The sequence below is a fragment of the Pangasianodon hypophthalmus genome, chromosome 19 (genome assembly GCF_027358585.1).
Source record: "Pangasianodon hypophthalmus isolate fPanHyp1 chromosome 19, fPanHyp1.pri, whole genome shotgun sequence".
Taxonomy (NCBI): Eukaryota; Metazoa; Chordata; class Actinopteri; order Siluriformes; family Pangasiidae; genus Pangasianodon; species Pangasianodon hypophthalmus.
Genome location: NC_069728.1, coordinates 5,845,767 through 5,865,540, shown reverse-complemented (window position 1 = coordinate 5,865,540; position 19,774 = coordinate 5,845,767). Strand labels below are relative to the sequence as shown.

Genomic DNA, 19,774 nt, shown 5'->3' with positions numbered 1-19,774 from the left:
CCTACATTACCCACAATGCCATATGACTGCCCACTGCCCAGTGGAATTGATCTCTTCCTTCATGTCTACCTAAAGAGGCATGCAGCAGCGCTTTAGTCTTTTAGTCTGTCCTCTTCATCTGAACAATTCGCTCAAACAGATCAGCATCCAAAGCTTCATCGTTGGATTTATTAATTATATGCCGCTGAACATCACTTCCTTGAGGAAAGAAGCTATTGCTGTTTTGTTTTTAGGAGCTAACAGTGACACTGGACTCTCTGTATGTTTGAGAATCTCCTATTAACCACACAAGCAATGTCCCACTGTGACCCCAGAGTGGCACACAACCTCTTACTTGATACAGATATAACGAAAATGCAGCATCAACCAACAAATCAGCACCAGAATCTCTAAGTACATGACTAATATTTCATATTCAATGTGTTTCAGGGTGGAGGTTTCCTTTAATATATACATACAGTACAGCTGGGCTGAGTAAAGAGTATTTTGCTCGCAGTTTTCAGACTAATTCAATTCAGAAAACCTGAAATCCTAATTACAAAATGTATACAACTTATTCTGAGTAGATAATGTACCTTTGAGTGTTTTCTAAGTTGAAGCTTAGCCTCCATCACAAATGAATGCTTCGTAAAATACTTAATACTTTTAGAAGAAGGTGGCCGGACACGGTTCTGCTCATCGTCTTGTAATCCGTCTTCAACACACACAATTTTCCCTTCATGGCTAACAATCAGCAAACGCAAAAAAAATGATGTGCACACTGATTGAATTTGACCTGGCCAATATGTTAGCGTGTTTGATGTTGCGAGTGATCAGGCTCCAGCTTCTACGCTTCTGACAGCGTGCAGATGTCTCTCTGATGCTCACTGCCGATGCAGTGCCAAGAGCAGAGCTTTACAGTCTGGTTAAGAGCTTAGTGTTGCAATTCATTTAAAAGGTAACAGGCAGCCCTGGACATTTCCCTCACTGCCGACTTAATATTCGACAAAATCAAGTGTAAATGTCCATGGCAATGAACCACTTCCAGATAAACTCACGCAACAATTGGTGGCTATGCTGACTAGCAGCAGCACCCATGTTTGTTTTAAGCCTGAGTGAATTTGCTGGTGTTTCAATCACGTGTTTCTGACTGAAGCCACAGGTGACAAGACACATTGGACCCTGAGGGGAGAACACCTGCTGTTGTCATGGTCATGGTGTTAAACGCACAGAATGCAAATCATTGAGCTGGCTGTCACAGTGAATTAGTGCAGTGTAGCGTAGCGCTCTGTCTGTTCTGTCTAATTCACAGGTGGGACTTTGGCAGCTACACAGAAAAGTGTCTGTAGCAGTTCCGTCAAAGACTGTATAGATTTTATTTAATGGCCCTGTCCTGAGAACAATCGTGATGTCATGGTTTAATGATGTCATGACCTTGACCAATTTTCCAAATGAGCTTAATATTTTATAGATAATATAAGTGTTTCTGATGGAGGCTAAACTCTTTCCTGAAGGTTTTAGAAGCTGATCAATGAAGTTTTAATCGAATTCTGAAAATGAATTTCCACAACAACATCTGACGACTTGTAAATAGTAGTAGAACATAGGGAGTGGCAATGTACCTGATAAATGCTCTCCTCTGATTGGTCACGGATGGACTCGTGTCCCGCCTCAAACACAATGTACTACAACATCGTCAGCAAAGGCGAGATTGAAGGGGAAGGAAAAAACAGGAACAGGAAGGAGTTGAAGGGAAAGAGAAAAAAGAGAATAGGCAGCAGAATGATCACAAAGGAAAAACAGAGACCACGGCCTTGTGAAGCGCCCTGATCCCCATAAACCTGTTGGATAGCACTATCCTGGATGATGCTTTGGTCATGCTTCCCGCCACACAAATATACTCAAAATATTCAGAAAATATGCTTTAATCCTCAAAATATACTTCGTATAATATATACAGTTATATATCAAATTATATAATATACCTAAACTAGGACTGGTTGTAATCAAATCACTGGCTAGTCGGTACGATTAAATAATAGATGGGATCTTTGTCATTCAGCTTCATCTATTCTTCGAGGAGGTGAAGTATACGCCTGTACATAAGTAATTCTCTAGCAATACCTGTACATTTTTGTTTCCTACACACACAATGATGCAGTGTATTCCCCACATTCATCAGAAATAAATCACAGTGCAGGATCCTTTCAGGCTTTTGTAGCTGGATTCATGTATCTTTAATGAGACACGTGCTGTACATGTAAGCGCTGGTGATGCAGAAACATGGCCTTCTCATAGCAAAGGGTTGGAAAATCCTCTAGGGGCATTAGGTGCTGGGCTCCGGGTTGCAAATAAGCACACCAAATTGCCACATAGCTCATACATGCCAAAGAGCAGACCTATTCAGCCCCACTTCTGTGATGTATTCCTCCATGATGCAGGAACCATACAGAGACACCATAGCATTACCAGCATGCAGCGTTCTACCTAATAGCACATCCCCCTCTGCTTTATACAGCATTATAACTCACGGAAAACACACTGCTATTGTAGATAATGGCGCAGTCTCTCTCATTTATTTCATAATGTATCAACTATTTAATTCACTCGTATTCTAAACCTAGCTGCCAATATTGGCTAATGCCTTTCCACTTTGAGACTGCTCAGTGGGAAGTTGCTAATTTGTAGGATGCCTGCTTAGCATCAGAACTGATGATTCTACTGAAAGCTGAAAGCTATTGTGCATTTAATAGGTGATTTGTCTAAAGATATTTTGTATTATTTCTTAAACAGATTACTGTAATTAGCCTAGAATTTCAGCTCTTGCCAATCAGGGCTACGTCACAGACGAATCGAGATCAAGGACTTCTTATTCAAAACTTCACTGCCAAAACATTATGTTAGGGGATTACTTAATCCATGTTCTCCATTTTTTTTCCCGGACTACCTCAATCCAACCTCTATTCAACGAATGAACAATACAAACAGCAGCACACGCACACACTCATACACACACAGCCCAGGATGACACGTGTTAAAGCTGTCTGTTTTCAGTAAGAGCTAGGAAACCTTTCAGGGCTGGGGTTATGTCTGAATATTCTCACAACAGACCCCACTCACATTGACAAAAGCAAAAACAACAAAAAAAAAAACAAAAGAATGATTCACCATGGATTTATGCACACGTAATGATGAAATAACAAGACTTATTAATTCAGGCTGTGTGAAACGAGAATGGAAAATGAAGGGAAGATATTTATTTATACAAGAGAGATTAAAAGCATATTAAGGTGTGGGAACCCAGCAGGCAGACTAATTTGACAGGGTACATTTAAGCAAACATTATGATTAGCGATTTAACACGCAGCGTTACCTGGTACACCGGATCCTCCACGTCTTCTTCCAGAATGGTCTTTAGGAGTGATTGCCATTAGGGAAAGAAAATTAGCAATTGGTGAAGAAGGGTGAGGAATAACGAGAGCAAAGAGGGAAGGAAAGAGGAGGAGAGAAATGAGGGCAGACTATAATTATTGTGATTGACAAAAAGAAAAGCATCAGTCGACCATAATAATTTAGAAATTTTGAGAATTTGAGATAAATTTGAGAAAAAAAAAATCCCACATGCAGCTCTCCAGCTCAGAAAGAAAGGCTTAGAAAACGCTGCCTCGTGAATCTTATTTTCTATTAAATTCTATCCATTTCTAGATGTGACGTTATATAAGACTGGGTGGGTTTATGTATGTGTGTGCTTTGTATGTGTGTGCTGGGTTTCTGTGTATGGCACCTGGTAAACTGCTTGTTCACACTGCTTGTCTTTCTGAGCCTTTTTCTCAATCTCTTCTCTCTGCTTGATCTCATAGATCAGCTGGAAAAGGTCACGAAGGTCGAGGATCACCGGCTCAGCCTGAGGATTGAGTGGGAGATGGAGAGAAAAAGATCAGAGCAGAAAATTGGACTCATTTAGTTCATTCTTCAATTCAATACTTCAGATTGAGCAAACTGTACATTTCATAAATATGGAAGGGAACCTTGAACCTGTTTTTCACCTCCCAGGGGTATCACTAAATTATTCTTGTTAAAATCTTTCTTTTTTTTTTCAAACTTTTAAATGCCTCTTGGGGTACCTGGGTATTGCACTTGCCTTTGTAATCTGTGTATTAAAAAGTCAAAAAAGTTTCTCCAGTATAGTTGCTGCTGGTGGAGCCTTCTGGAAAAGTGTGAATCTGACTACTACCCTAGATATTCATCAATTTGTACCAATTCCATGCGCTGCTATACAAAAACAGAGATCAGATCAACACTGGTCAAGAAATGAACTAATTTCACATCCTGTTGCCCTAAACCATCTACTAGTATAATGCCAGTTTGTAGTTAACTTAGTCTCAGCCTTTTACACACCAACAGATCAGAGAGCGCCATGATAACTGTTACACATTTAGATGAATCTTGAAGGTTGGAATCTGGAATCTGTCATTTCCATTCATACCCATTTGTGTACACTGGTTTCCAATAGGAACACCCACTTTTGGACCCACAATGGTCCACATGTACTGAACTATTTGGACCTGTTTAGGTGGTATTAGGCCACATTCTGTGGGAAGACTGGGAATTCTGCCCAAAAAAATGTCAGAGAAATTGAGAGTACTGATGAAGAGTACTGAATTAATGTACGAAACATCAATTCAGTGGAGGCCACTAAAGCTTTGTGAGTGATTTTGGTCGCCTCAGAAAACCAGGTGCAAATTAGTGCCATGCATGTTGCTTGGATAAGTATAGCCGGTGATGCCAAGTGTACAGGTGTCCTTACAGAATTGGACCACTTTTGAATTTCTGGCACAGTTTCACTCATTTTGATAGATATTCTTTATTCATGAAATATGTGTTATAATATGAGATCATTTTAAGACCTCACTGAAGGAATTATTCAGGTGAACGACATGGTTTAGTCCTGCTGGTACATTGAGATGATTTGGTAATTATCTCAGATCTAAGATCTGTATTTATCTCAGCTACTGAACTTGCATTTCCTCTTTAGTCCTAAGCTTATAAATTTCCATTTTTGTCCTTGCTTGCACAATGAGCTTTTTGGAGCAAGATATGGTCAGTGAATTGAAAAAAAGTTCATCGTATTAAGTCTTCAAAATGTGTTAAAGAGTTTTGTTTTAAACCATGGTTTTGAGTAACTGCGCTTGGCAGTCAGCTGGCTTCTTCCTGTGAAAACAGTTCTGTTTCTTGGTTACTTTTTACAATCTAAAGTATGAGATTGTAGAGAAAGTGTCCAATCTAGCTCAAAAGACTATAGATACCATGTTTACTGGGGTAGCAAGAAAACCAAAAGAAGCCGATCACAGCACTTGACTCACTCTGAATGACCCACTATAAGTAATGCACAAGGATTTTACTGAGTTCTGCATGTATTTTAGGGCAAACAAATGTGTCTATTGTGCTTCTCCATCTGAATTTACAGATAGACTTAAGATAAACTGCTATCATATACCATAGCTATAAAGAAGTGAGTAAGTATATTCCCCCTCAGTTTGATTAAAGAGTTTGATGCGTCTGCTACTCTCTAAATACTCTCTGATTAAAGGTGACAGTAGAAAGTGCTTTGCATCTTAAAAAGCCACATATGATCAAACTCACACTTTGTAGATAACTTCAAAGCTCCATGTTAACATTAAAAATGCATCTCCTGCCCGCCGCAGTCTACAGTAAATGTCACTAATGACCCACTAAATGCGCAAATGTACAGAGAACATGTGCACTTTGCAGAATTTGCCTTCGGGTTTATTTCTACTGCTTTCAATAGTGAAAATCACAGGGAAAAGCAATACTTTTAGAAGAGAGGGAGGGGAAACAGAGTTTTAGAAATGCAGAGGGCTGATACCAGGGAAAATAAGTCATATGAATAGAAGAGGTTACAACCCCAGGGGAGGGAAAGTAAAACTGGCTGAGAATAGGAAGGTGGAAGAGGCAGAGACAGGTCTGAAATGAAACAAATGAGAACATGGTCATCAACCACAGAAAGAGAGACAGTGAAGGTGGGTTTTGCCTATATCCATCTGTGTCATACAGCAAAGGGTCACCTGCAGTTCAGAGCAAGCAGGGAATGGATGGGATGGGAGAAGCAGTGTACTCATTGACTGTGAACAGGAAATCAATAGCAACATTCAGCAAAGATGTGCAGCACTGCAGACCAGCAATACAGTGCAGTAAAAGAGAAAAAGTGTGACAGAGAGAGAGAGAGAGAGAGAAAGTTGGTAAGTCCAAACTTGAGCAGAGGGGCAAAGGTAGATAAAATCTTTCAGACCAACACTGCAGATTTTCCACTTTTCAGACAGTGAGAGGAGGTATTCATCTTGTTTTCATTATTTAATATACTGTATTTCCAGTGTATATCTAAAAGTTACATAAAATGCTAGATATAAATGCAGTAAAAAAGTATTGTTGTGCAAATTGTACCTGCTGTCTTTATAAAAAGCCACTGGTTGAGAAGATTTCATGCAACAAGTAGCAATCATGGTGAAAGTGAAGGAGCTTCCTAAAGTTCTCCTACATTATTTAACATTATTAAATAACACTCAAATGGAAAAAAGGTACAGAGCCATAGGAAAGACCTTAAACATCCCTGTCATTGCAATTGGTTTGACAATATACCAGTAGAAAGTTCATGGAACCACAACTAATTGTGTCTGGTCAGGTGCGCCAGACAAGATTTCACAATGAGCTCTCAGACTAATGATAAGGAAGGTAAGAGAGAAGCCAGCAGTCACTAGAAAAGAGTCGCAGGACAACTCGAAAGCAGCAGGAACAACAGTTACACAGAGAACAATAGGCACTGAACTGCACTGCAGTCATCTCCATTCCTACACCCCAGGCAAAACTCCTCTGCTATAAAAAGACAACAGAGATGCATAACTAAAAGCATTTATACACATGACCAGAATAGAAACAGAACTCATTGGCTGTAATTCAGCTCATCATTGTTTGGCGAAAGAAGGTTTGCACATATGATCCCAAGAACACCATACCCACAGTGAAGTATGGAGGTGGAGCATCATGATACGGGACTGCTTCTCTGTACTGGGGCATTACATGTCATCAAAGGATCAAAAACTGAATCTTGGGAGAAGATTGACATTTCAACAAGACAACAATCCCAAACATACAACCAAAATAAATCAAGAAGAGGAACGAGGAACATACACTCATCAGCCACTTGAATTGGAACGTTTGTTAAAACATGCAGTTATCCAATCAGCCAATCATGTGGCAGCAGCACAAAACATAAAATCATGAAGATACAGGTCAGAAGCTAGCGTTAATGTTCACATCAAACATCAAAATGAGGGGAAAAAATGATGATAGTGATTCTGAACATGGCATGGTTGCTGCTGCCAGAAGGGCTGGTTTGAGTATTTCAGAAACTGCTGATCACTTGGGATTTTCACACACAACAGTTTCTAGGGTTTACACAGAATGGTGCAAAAAACAAAAAACATCCAGTGAACAGCAGTTCTCCTGCCAGAGATGATTTGTTGATGAGAGAGGTCAGAGGAGAATGATCAGACTGGTTCAAGCTGACAAGAAGGCGACAGTAACTCAAATAAGCACTCTTTACAACCGTAGTGAGCTGAAAAGCATCTCAAAATGCACAGTACATAGATCCTTGAGGCAGATGGGCTAAAAAATAAAATATTTACTTTTATAAGCACTCATTAAGATAGCATTGTTCATTCAGTGTTGTGGTGGTAAGCTAAACAGCAAAGTTGCATTTTATTTGCTTGGTCTTTTTATACATTGATTGCATATTTAACATGAAATTGGGTTTACAGAGTAAAGTTCAGTTTGGTTTTGTTAGTTGATTAACAGGTTAGAATACCAAGATATCAATCAGTGTACACACTCATATATATGATCCAGCAGCAGGGTAAATGCATACTCACAGACTGAGCCGTTTTGATGGCTACAAATCGGTGGTTGCCTTCTTTCCCACATACATAGCCAAAGGCCCGGTGGTCTGTGATATCCTTGGCAATGTAAGAAATCTCATGAACTGCATGGTGGTGCTGAAGAACCTGAAAACAAAAAAGTACATATTTTCACATAATTAGGTGAACGTATCAGAAGCAAACATTAGCTAAACATAGTGATGAAATATACTTGAGAAACAAGGCAAGGCGAACAAGAAAGGCTCCTGCAGAGCTATGATTTCAAAGTGAGCTTTAGGGATGCCCTGAGGTGAAAAAGCAAAGCCAGAGAATCCACGATTTAATGATGTTACATTGGTGGGCGTTGTAGTTGTTAAATTTGTTATATTAAGTTATTTTAGTATTAAGCCTGGTTGACTGAAAATTGAATTGAGTTGAATATTTTAATAAAAGCTATAAAAACTAGGAAAACTGGTGCAAATATGATAAAATGGTTTTAAATCCCCATCTTAATTCCCCATTTTATTTTACAGTGCACTAAGTATCTGTTTTTAAATAGCTAGATGTGTATTAATTAAAAGTAATTTCCAGTACATACACTGAATGGTGGATATTTAAGTACATAATAACTTACAGTATGTGAAAATTGTTAGGTTTGTAAAACTACTTGGGGCCATACCAGTATAATTGATTATTGTCAGGTAGTTCAGCAATTAAAAATCTCTGATGGCTCAAATTTAAAAATAATAATAATAAAAAAAATAATGGTACAAATTTGCTTATTATTTGTATAGTTGGACTACGTTTATAATTAAGTCCTATGATCATAAGGGCTTACATTATTTTTCCCCTTTTTTAAACTGGAAGGGGTCCATGGCTGCAAAAAGTCTAATAATTCCTGATGTAGAGGATTACATAATCACAAATATCGTAGAAATAAGGAACATTGGACTGGAGTTGTTGGGAAATTTCCTGTTTGGTTATAGGCTGATAAGGACACTTTAGAATTTAATTCATTTCTGAAAGCTGCAGCTGGTATGCAGAAGATACCTTCAATAAACCTGATAAATGTGTGTCTCTGTAGTAGTGCTGCATGCCAGTATGTAACCTCTTCAATAGAAAGAGCCTTCAACCATGCAGGAAACAACTGCTTGAACCTAGGATCGTGCCAGAAGAGAAGAGTTCTAAAAAGAGGCAGAGTGTCAAGAGCTCATAAGGGAGGCTCCTCCAGCCCGCTCCTAAACTCCTGTATCCCTACTGGAGCAATACAGCAATCATCTACTGAACTCATTCACTGCAAGTGGCAATCATCTCCTCTCCACCCACTCAGCTCCTGCTCATTATAACATCAGCGGCATAATTTCTACTCCTCACTTCAAGAGCTTGACAGTTCATTTGAGGGTTCTGCAGTCTGTGTCATCTCATGGGGATTCATTTGACTGTAAGGTGCTATTTTCTACTCTTAAACACATGCCACAGTGCTTGACATGTTAAACAAACTGAGACTTCTTTCAAGAGACAAAATATATAAAAGGTTGATTGGTTGAAAATGAAAAAAAAAAAAAAAAAAAAAAAGAAAATCTATGATTTCATGTATCCACAGAACTGCAGAACATGAAGCATTTGTAAGATCTTGTAACTAAAATGTAGGATGGGTAAAGTGGTAAAAACATCATGTTTAATCAAATTTCTTGCCTTGTGGGCGCATGGATATCAAGCTAAATAAAACATAGAAAATGTCCAATGCCAGGCTAAAAATCCACAAAAATCTATGGCTGCACAATATAAAAACGGTTTGTCTTCGAGGGATTAATGTAATACAAAGCGTCAAAAGCCCCCTTCACCATCAGCTTTAATCTTTCAGCACTTTCTGAGCCTTAGATGTGAAATCTCCCCCTCAAATAACTGTGCCTTCTTTCCTTCTGGGTGGTTTGAAATTGGAAGCAGAGAAAATCCTTGAAAGATTAATTACTTGTGAAGCCATTCAACAGCAACCTTCCTCTACCAATTTCACGGAATGGAATGTTGCCTTGAGCTTGTAATACAACGATGTGATACCACTGTAGAGGGCCAACTTCCAATTATAATGACCTATTAAAAAATTGCACATACAATTACATACACACGCAGAGGTACACTCACAAGAAAGCAACATGGCTATGTGTAATGCTGAAATTATCAATTAAACAATACAGCATGATAAGTAGAATTGCATTTTTACATGCACCTGAATTGCTGGAAAGCTTGTTTTTACTGAAAAAAAAAAAAAAACATTGGTCATCATTTCAATTGGCAAAGCTTCATCTTATACATTGGGGTCCAAAGAGAGCGAAATATTTACATGAATTTCAGAGTTTCTTAATATTTAGTGCCCTTTTTCGCTTTAATGACAGTGCGCACTCGAGCCTGCATGGACTCCACAAGTTTGTGCAGAACTTTATGATCCATTTTAGATCAAATCCATCAGAGTGTCATCTGAACACATGCCTCATTAGAAGAGATTAGACATGAGGAAAATCTGACCTTTTATACAACTCACTTAACATGGTCAATATGACAAATTTGCTTACAGTTAAATAGGAACCTAGAAATAGTGCAGAATCTTGAATATTAAATATTCAAAATATTGAACATTTACTTTCTTTGTTTTAAATATTTCAAAATTCTAAAAAATTCTGTTAATTTCCCATTTTAAATGAAAAAAGAAGTGGTCTCAGACATTTGGACCCCACTGTATATCACCACTAACTCCTTGTACATGTGACATTATTACTCTTTTAATCAGTCCCCTAAAAAGTTATGAGGGTACTCAGAATTGTCCATAATTCCTTGCTGAACATTTTTCTGGCATTAAAAAATTAAAAACAGAATGGATTATTATTATTATTATTATTATTATTATTATTATTATTATTTAATTGAAAGTTGATGTCCACTGCTGATAGATGGAATCCTGTATCTTTCAGGCCTCACTGTTCTTAATTGTTTCCTGAAGATTTTTTGCTATAATTTGTAATAAAAGGTGAGAGAGGCTGTGGTCCATTCTGAAATAATGAAGCCTATACAGGGTGCATTGAATGTGGAACAACCATTTGTAAGGTTGTTCCAAACTGAAGTGATGAAAAGGATTGATTTTCATCAGGGCTCTCAAAACAGAAGGTTACATATGTAAGCATGGTCCTACAACTAATTGGAGGACCTCCATTTTCCTTCAGAACTAGTGGAGGATTGCACTGTCTGTGTTTCCTTGCTGAGTACCAATAGTAAAGTTGTCATCTTGTGACCATGACCCCACAGATGTAACCTATAAAAAGTGTGTCCCTGCTCTGTCACATTCATCTTGTGGCCTTTCTCATCAGCCTGTGTGACTCATATGGCCTGGCAGTCGTGCATTTAGTCATAAAACCATGCATACGTATGTTATTTTACGGTACATCTCGCTAATTTATAAATAGTGCTGATGCTATTCTTTACTGAGGATCAAAGTCGCTAATAGTCCTTTTATGGTATTCTACTGCGGATGAGAATCCCTCAAAGTTCTCACATTTTCCTTTGTTGAGGTTAATAGCAGCAGGTTCTGTGCATCGCAGTGTACATGTGCTCATTGTGATATTGTAAACAACACATATCATACAGAACGATCTAGCTATGCAATGTTTGCTAGCTAAAATATAAGCTCTGATTAAAGGGAAAAGGGCTACTCTGCTGTAATCTCACAGTGTTGTGTGTAAACAAGGCAGTGGGATGAATTGTAAGTATTTTTCCCAAGGCTCTGCACATCTATGGGGCTGTCAATCACAGCTAGCCCAGTAATTGTAACTAGCTAGCTAAAATACACTGAAGAGAACAGAACTACAGGTATAACACCTTTTCATTTCTCAATATTCAGAAAACTTTCCAAATATTGATGAAACTTTTGAACATAATTCACCAACACTGAATATGCATCGCAAGAAGCAAAGATATCATCTTATATTTGAAACCTTATATCTGGAATATAATTTAATGTTTGAATTATACAAAAGGAATAATAAATTATGAAAGCTATGACTTCGTTTAATAAGAATTTAATAAAATTCCAAATCAGCCCAAAGGATTCAAAAGGATTAAAAGTGGCAAAAGGATTGATTGGTGTCTGTTTATATTATTTTGTTCATCAATGTATCTTTAAATGAATTTTAAAAAAAAGGCTGCTGATTCCAACTATGTATTAGTACACAACATAACTACCCAGAGACAACCCAAGCGTATTAGGAGGAGTCCAAGGCAGGGGACATGTTGAACCTTGCCCCTGTGGTGTATTAGCTTATCTCTCAGGGTTGGTGTGCTGTTTAGGTGGAGGAGAATGAGAAGCAGCGGATGGTGAATGCTGCTGTTAAAGAGATAATGAGAGACTGCAGTCCAAAGCTAAGCCTCTAAAACCCACATATTCACAGCTAATTAAACAAACAGTACACAAACACACACACACACACACACACACACACACACAGTCAACTTACAAACAGTAATACAGTTGAATACAAATGCATGCTAATTCACCCAAGCTTTATTGGGTCCTTTCGTATCCACAAGCCAATGTTTTGTGATAAACTGTGCATTTTACCACTCTATTGAGAGTGTTTAGGCCAGAGGAATTAAAAATGCTTGCTTCCAGCTCATGCTGGCTGGGTTATTATAGTCATCACTGAAAGCCAGAGAAGATGCTGGAAGACCTAGAATCCCAGACTAGGATGTGGTTTCCTAAAGCAGAACAGGGAACGGAGGCCCACAAATCCCTTAATCTACACTGATAACTATCTTTTTTTTTTAACTGTCGTAATTCTAACAAGACAGAATTATCCGGGTCTGTCGGAACATCCCAAATAAGCCTGCCCCATGTCACCAGCTTTTCTTTAATACACTTCTAATTCTCTTTATCCAAGTAACAGCAACCACTGTTGTCTCAGAGCGGAAAATGACTGTGGGTAGTTGGCCAAACCAGAAGGGACTCATGTTCTATATACAGTAACAAGGGTAGCTTTATCACACCTGGCCCACTGAGTTCATAATTAATCAGTAGCCAATCTATTCTTCTCTATGTGTGTGTTTATGTGTGGTGGCAGAACACTGTCCTTACCACTGACAGTTCACATGATGAGATCAATTTTAGCTCACATTTACTGATTTTTTTGGGCTTTCAAGTGGCACAACTGTCCAAGCATTAGCCACATTTTCAGGAGAGCCCATGTTTACATGAATACAATGCCAAACCATGAGAACCATGGGAGCCATGAGAGGATAATTGGTCCTGCTTTCTTGCTGTGAAGGATGATTTTCCTCTCTTCTGTCAATCACAGAGATGCTAGCCATCCATGACATGTGTCAGCTCATGTTTACAGAATACGTATTTTTAATGCTTGTACTATCTTCCAAACCTGCTAAGTGTACTGAGAATCAAGTGCCACTGAACAACATACATTCTTGGAATGGTTAAGATGTCTTAGCTGTCTAGAGGTTCTACTTAGAACCTTCTCTGTAAGGGAAAACCTCTGCTCTATGGATCTACTGTCATGTAAAGGAGGCAAAGGCAGATGCAAGTGCATACTTTTATAAAAGTAAAATAAGCAATTACAATGGTGAGTAAACACAAAACATAGGGGCAAGACTAGGGGCAAGACTAGGGGCAAGACTAGGGGCAAGACTAGGGGCAAGACCAGGGGCAAGACTAGGGGCAAGACTAGGAGCAAGACTATGGCAGGCAAAGTAACACCAGACACAACAGCAAAAGAAGCATGACAAAAAGACAGAAAAACCTGAACTAAAATAGTGGTGCTCATTAGGGTGAAACAGGAAACAGGTGTGAGTGAACAATGGACCATGTCACATGGTCATGTGACATGCAGTGGCTGATGGGTACTGTAGTTCAGCACCCTTTATGCTCTAATCTGACATCTATATAGAACCTTCAAGGGTTCTCCCAGACAGACGCTTGGAGATTCTAGTGTACACTATCAATTATTATGTGGTTTTTCATTACTTTCAAAACTTTTGCCTGAAATAATGTCACTGATGCAGGATTCCATTCCAGTGTTTAACTGATTTAAGAACATATCATCATAGAAAAATCTACATGAATCATCCATTTCTCCTCATGCCTGTGTGAGTGTTTGAGAGAACGAAGGAGAACAATAAAAGACCCGAAGTGGCAGCTTGTATAGAGAGGCGGCTTTGCTCTAATTGTTCAATATTTCACCTTCTGAAACACAAACTAGCATCTGTCGGCTTGAAGCGCGCCCAAAAGCTACGGCGTACAAAATCTTCAGGTTACACATTCATCAAGGCACAGCAGAGGAAAGGTAGAGGCACTAACACTTTGTTTTTTCTGACGCCTTTGTCCTTTTGGAGGTGAAAAACAGATGGATAAGTCAACAGTGAGTGATGAACCCAGTAACTATGATCTCTCTCTTTTGACTGTGTGCTGATGTAATGAAATAAAAGCCGTCTACAATATTATAGATAAGATGAAACAATATTATAAAGGGGAACTTATTTCATGTCTTTTCTGAATGCTTCCGCACCGCATGATAATTGGCTTACCTGAAGTGAATTCTCAAAGAGAAGACTTTTGTGCTCTTTCCTTTAAACCAAGGCCATGTATTAAGTACAGTGTATGAAGTTCTCACAACTCATAGGCTCAAGTGGCACGTATTTTTTAGCCATGACTCTGGTATCTTGTAGCTATAACATAATAATCTGTGGCCACGTTTAAAAAAAAAATACAAAAATACCACTTCACCTCAGCAGCTCCTCAGCAGTATGTGAAGGAGACGGAAATAAATCTAAATTAATTAAGTAAAATAAAAGAACACAAACATCAGAAAAAAACAGAAATCACACACACACATACACACACACCACCAAATAGTTAATTGCTGTGTATAGTGTATCTATCTATCTATCTATCTATCTATCTATCTATCTATCTATGTGTGTGTGTGTGTGTGTGTGTGTGTGTGTGTGTGTAAATTAGAAGACAAGCTTAGAGCTGCAAGATGTGTGTAATATGTGTAATTGATTTGTGTAATATCCATTTATTGATTTTTGCCTCAGGAAAGGACTGAAGAGGCTTTATTTATTTATGTTTTGCAAAAATAGAATATTTTCATCTTTTTTTTTTTCATTTTTTTGTTTATACAGCCTTACATACAGCCTTTAAACTGGGTTTAAAAAAATGAAAAAGCAAATAGTAAAATAGTAAATAGTGTCCCCAGAGGTGTGTATTAATGTGGTACATGTTTTACTTGAGTATTTTCTTTAAATAAATTGTACTTTTAAGAGTTGTTTTAAAAGAGGATAGTCTATCCTCTTACTTGAGTACATGTGTAAGGTCAAAAATATACGTTTACTCAGTTATATTCAGTTATATTCCTCCTGTTAGATTTTTAAATGAAATTCATTTAATGCATATTCTGTGCATTTTGTTCAAGCGCACCTATCAAACGCATATGACTCCATCCACCAATCCAAAGCATCTTAGAAGCAAAGCATGGCTTTATTTCACTAATCAAACACATACTGTAAACAAATAGTACTGTAGTTAACAGCTCAGGAGCCACAGGAATGGCTCAAACAGCGGACGATGCTGTGGAAGAAGAGCTCCCCTAGCCTTATATTGAGACACTGTCTTCTCTGCAGACTACCGAAACCAATAAATATGGACATTTCAGCATTCAAGAACTCAACTTCCATCTTGACAAAATGTCACAGTAAGTGGTTTTGACTAATAATTAATGGAGTGTGATGGAGCTAACAGTTGCAGGTAATATGGGTAACTGGTGAGAATATTCGTGTTCAATGTTAAATTTTTTAACTTTTAGCTGTGATACACTAGTAATGTTAACGGTGAACACTGAGCACAAATGAATGTTATAGCTTAGCAGTTTTCTTTTTTTTGGGTGGTGGTGGTGTTTGGGGGTGGTGATTACTTTTACTCCTACTTGAGTAAATATCATTTTAAAGTGAAGTGAAGTGTGGCCAAGTATGGTGACCCAAACTCGGAATTTGTGCTCTGCATTTAACCCATCCAAGTGCACACACACAGTAGTGAACACACACACACCCGGAGCAGTGGGCAGCCTTTTTTGCCCAGGGAGCAGTTCGGTGCCTTGCTCAAGGGTCTCACCTCAGTGGTGGTATTGAGGGTGGAAGAGAGCGCTGGTCATTCACTCCCCCCACCTACAATCCCTGCCAGACCTGAGACTCGAACCCATGACCTTCGGGTTGCAAGTCCGACTCTCTAACCATTAGGGGAAAAAAAAGTAATAACACTTTTCTCTGAGTACAGTTTGTGGCTGCTCTACCCACCTCTGCGTGTCCCAACCAAGCCAGGGAGACTACAGTATGTCTGTTATAAGAGAAACAGGGAGAAAGAAACGTCTATGTGAAAGAAGATTTATAAAGACCTTTTGCCTTTGGTCTATAGTATAATACCCAAACAGATTAAAAGAGACTGGCTGCCTGTGTTTGTGTGCGTGTGTGCGTGTGTGCGTGTGTGTGTGTGTGTGTGTGTAGATACACTATTAGATAAATTTGCCCATATTCTCTGCTATAATATTTTTGCATAGAGCTGCCTCCATAGTTATCTTAAAATGGAAAAATACTGCTGTTCCAGGAACATTTTGCTGTGTGTGAGAAGATTTTTTTTTCGTTTTACTACAGAAAATTTGCCTTTTGGTTAAAAATGAAATGATGTAAATAACGTTTTTTTTGTTTCGTAAGTTGTTATAGTTAGGGTCTCTCTCTCTCTCTCTCTCTCTCTCTCTCTCTCTCACATACACACACACACAGAGCTAGGAAACTCAGCTGGATTTAGCTGAAAGAGACAGATTATACTCAATAGTAGCTTTTGTCAAGTCACAAGGGAGGCAGCAAAGCTTCCAAACCCCCATTCTGTACACCAAACCTCAGCTCTGTCCAGCCTGCAGAGAAACACACTGCTCCGAGTGACTTCAAATACACACGTGTTCATCCTGCCAGAACACTGAGGCAAGAGCGAGGGAGCGAGGGACTGAGACAGCACAGACTTCCTTTTTTGTGTAGTATGCAACATTTGTGAGAGTCTGACAACAGTAGCTTAAGTGACAAACCCTTTTCTGTCTTTAGCTGCTGTGTATCTATAGTCTTCCATTATTTAACTTTTATAATCCGCAGCCGGTGCTGTCTATTTAATGGATTTTCCCCTGACTGATCACCTCTCCAGCACTCATTTCTCCTTCTCCTTCTCTCCATCACAACCTTCTCTAACATTCCATCACTCTTTCATGCACACATGGATACTCATATCCGTGCACACACACACACACACACACACACACACTCTCAAAGGCATTCTATTGACCTGCTTCATCAGACATGAGCTGTCATTCTTTAATAGCCTTCATTAAGAGAGTCAGCGCTCTCAAGCTCACGTTACATTAGCCACAGCACTAAAGGATGATAAGCCAGCATTTCCACATGTCCTTGTCACAGCAGGCCAAAAAGTCATCCATGTTAGCTTCCAAAAACCTTGTCTTTTTGGCTTTCACTCTCACTTATAGCCAGCTGCAGAATTTTTGGCACCCTTGGTAAAGAGTAAAGAAAAAAAAAAGCTTAGGAAAAAAAAAAAATGTCGTAGCTCGCATTCAAAATACGACAGAAATCTAACCTTTATTCTAAGAACATTTCAAATAAACAAACAAAAAAATCTCCTTAATTTGACATGAGACCCCCACACACTCGCACGCAGTGTGACACAGCGGCTATGATGAATATGTTCATAATAAATAATTGCAGCATGAGAGATGAGAGGCACCGTGTTTTTTATCCCGATCACTCAACCTTGATGACCCCGTCTCTGTCTCTATGCAATACGCTACTGCCACAGAGCCAGGTAGCCACTAATTAGAGGCTGTCATGGAAATTGCCAGAGTTATGGCCAAGGCTTTTGATTAGAAAGAAAGAGGCAGAGAGAAGGAGAAGTACACAGATGACTGAAGGGCTCTCCGCCTCTCCTGCTCCGTGTCTGCAGGCGACTAGGCCTGGGAGAGAGGTAATTAGTGAGGAGAGGACTGAACTCAATCACAGTTGCCACCTGTGCCAACACACACATAGACACACATGCACACAGAGCGAACAAGCGGGTGGGCAGTCAAAATGACTCCCTTGAGAGAAGAATTGGCAAGAACGTCAGGAATCAGCCGCCCATGGCTCCCTGTGGGGACGGTGCAGCATATGGAGTGTGTGTGTGTGTGTGTGTGTGTGTGTGTGTGTGTTTGAGTTTGAACGGAGGAGCTATCCAGAAATAACTACAAAACTTAGCATTGAAAGTCTTAAGAGACCTAAAGTGATAAATTATTAAAATTAATAAAATGCTTTGCCTAATGCTTCTAAGCGGCAGTACCTTCAGTTCTGGAGTGCATGATTTCATAAAAAGTATCTGCTACATCCTTATATTTTCATTTATTTTTTATTGATGCAGTCCTCTTTCCTCCTCTCAGACACATACGCCTGCACGCACACTCTCTAATGATATTAGAGTAAGTGGAACAGACATAGTCATTTACATCAACATCTGTTTTTATGTGCGCCAAACTGCTTTATTGGACCGGTCAAATCTCATTTCCATGCAAATCAGAAGCAGCGGACGTGGGAGATGGCACTCCGGGCGTGCCGGGGCTGACTTATGAAACTAAGTGCTGATTGAAACGGGTAACCATATTGAACGAATTATGGAAATCGTACATGATTGGGGTGAGGAATCATTCTGCAAATTTCATTTCTACACATCTGTAAATTGTATACTTACAAGACAATTTTTGTAACATCCTAGGAATAGAGTGCAACCACACACACCTGTATCCTATGATACTGTGGACTGTGTACAATGTATTTTTAGTTTTTTATAATGTTGCACTACATTCATTGTGGCCAATTTCTCTCTCTCTCTCTCTCTCTCTCTCTCTCTCACACACACACACACACACAGACATGACAGGAGGTTTGTTCTGTCTTTCTTCCCTTTAAAACACTCCAACGCTCTCAGAGGAAGAGTTAATAATTCGAGTGGCTGATTTTGGCAGGCCTTCAGAAGGCCAGGCCTCAATGCGATTAACTGAGTCACTGTGACTCACACAGAGTTCTGCTGAGTCGCATTAATGCAATTAGGAAGTTGCTCCTCTTCATCAGAGAGAGGCACTGAGAGCGATGCCAACAAGCAGGAGCTGTGAAGAGTAGAGGCACAGACACAAAAATGAAGGCATTATATTGAATTTAAAGCCTGACTCTCTCACTCCATCACTTGGCAATGTTACACTGCACTGAAATTAGGTTTTAAAAGATAAGTAAAAAAAGAACATATGTATAAAGAATCAATCTTTTACCACTACATTACTGTGTCCTGTGTAGCATGCATAAGAGGTCAGTGATTAGGTTAAGGTGATCTATAAATATATATATATTTTTTTGGTCAGTGCTGCTCATTTGGGGTGTAGCATGGTGTCTCGAAATAGTCTGTGATTATACGGTATTCAAAGACTCACTGGTATTTAAAAAATGGCCAGTGAATGCTCCTCAAGACCATGACCCTGCCTCCTCTCCACCGCCCACAGGGAGTAAAACATGACCAAGATAATAAAGAGAAGTCATTTTTTTCCCCTTTTTTTTTGGAATAGAAAGAATGGCTCAACGGTGTACATTTAGGAATTAAGGAATGGGTTTGAAATAGTTTTCTATTGAGATGTTTATTTATTATTTATTTATCATCTGACAATAGTGACAATATTCATATCAAATAAAAAGTCCATCTAAATCTGCAAATCTGTTGGCTCTGTAATCTAATAGTTGGC

The 19,774-nt window shown here is 39.0% G+C and overlaps 1 protein-coding gene across 13 annotated transcripts in view; it reads right to left on the bottom strand.

Annotated features, from left to right (window-relative positions):
- dab1a (DAB adaptor protein 1a) overlaps positions 1-19,774 on the bottom strand; it is a 356,465-nt gene that overhangs the window by 28,097 nt on the left and 308,594 nt on the right. For 9 of the 13 annotated variants that reach the window (XM_034313587.2, XM_026944630.3, XM_034313586.2 and 6 more), the window contains 4 exons: positions 7,926-8,057; positions 3,764-3,883; positions 3,353-3,391; positions 1,602-1,664 (listed from right to left, as the gene is read on the bottom strand). In XM_034313587.2, the coding sequence (XP_034169478.1) occupies positions 1,602-1,664; positions 3,353-3,391; positions 3,764-3,883; positions 7,926-8,057 (354 nt within the window). The remainder of the gene's footprint in view (positions 1-1,601; positions 1,665-3,352; positions 3,392-3,763; positions 3,884-7,925; positions 8,058-19,774) is intronic. The other 4 variants (XM_026944639.3, XM_026944640.3, XM_026944642.3 and 1 more) reach the window with 2 other exon arrangements.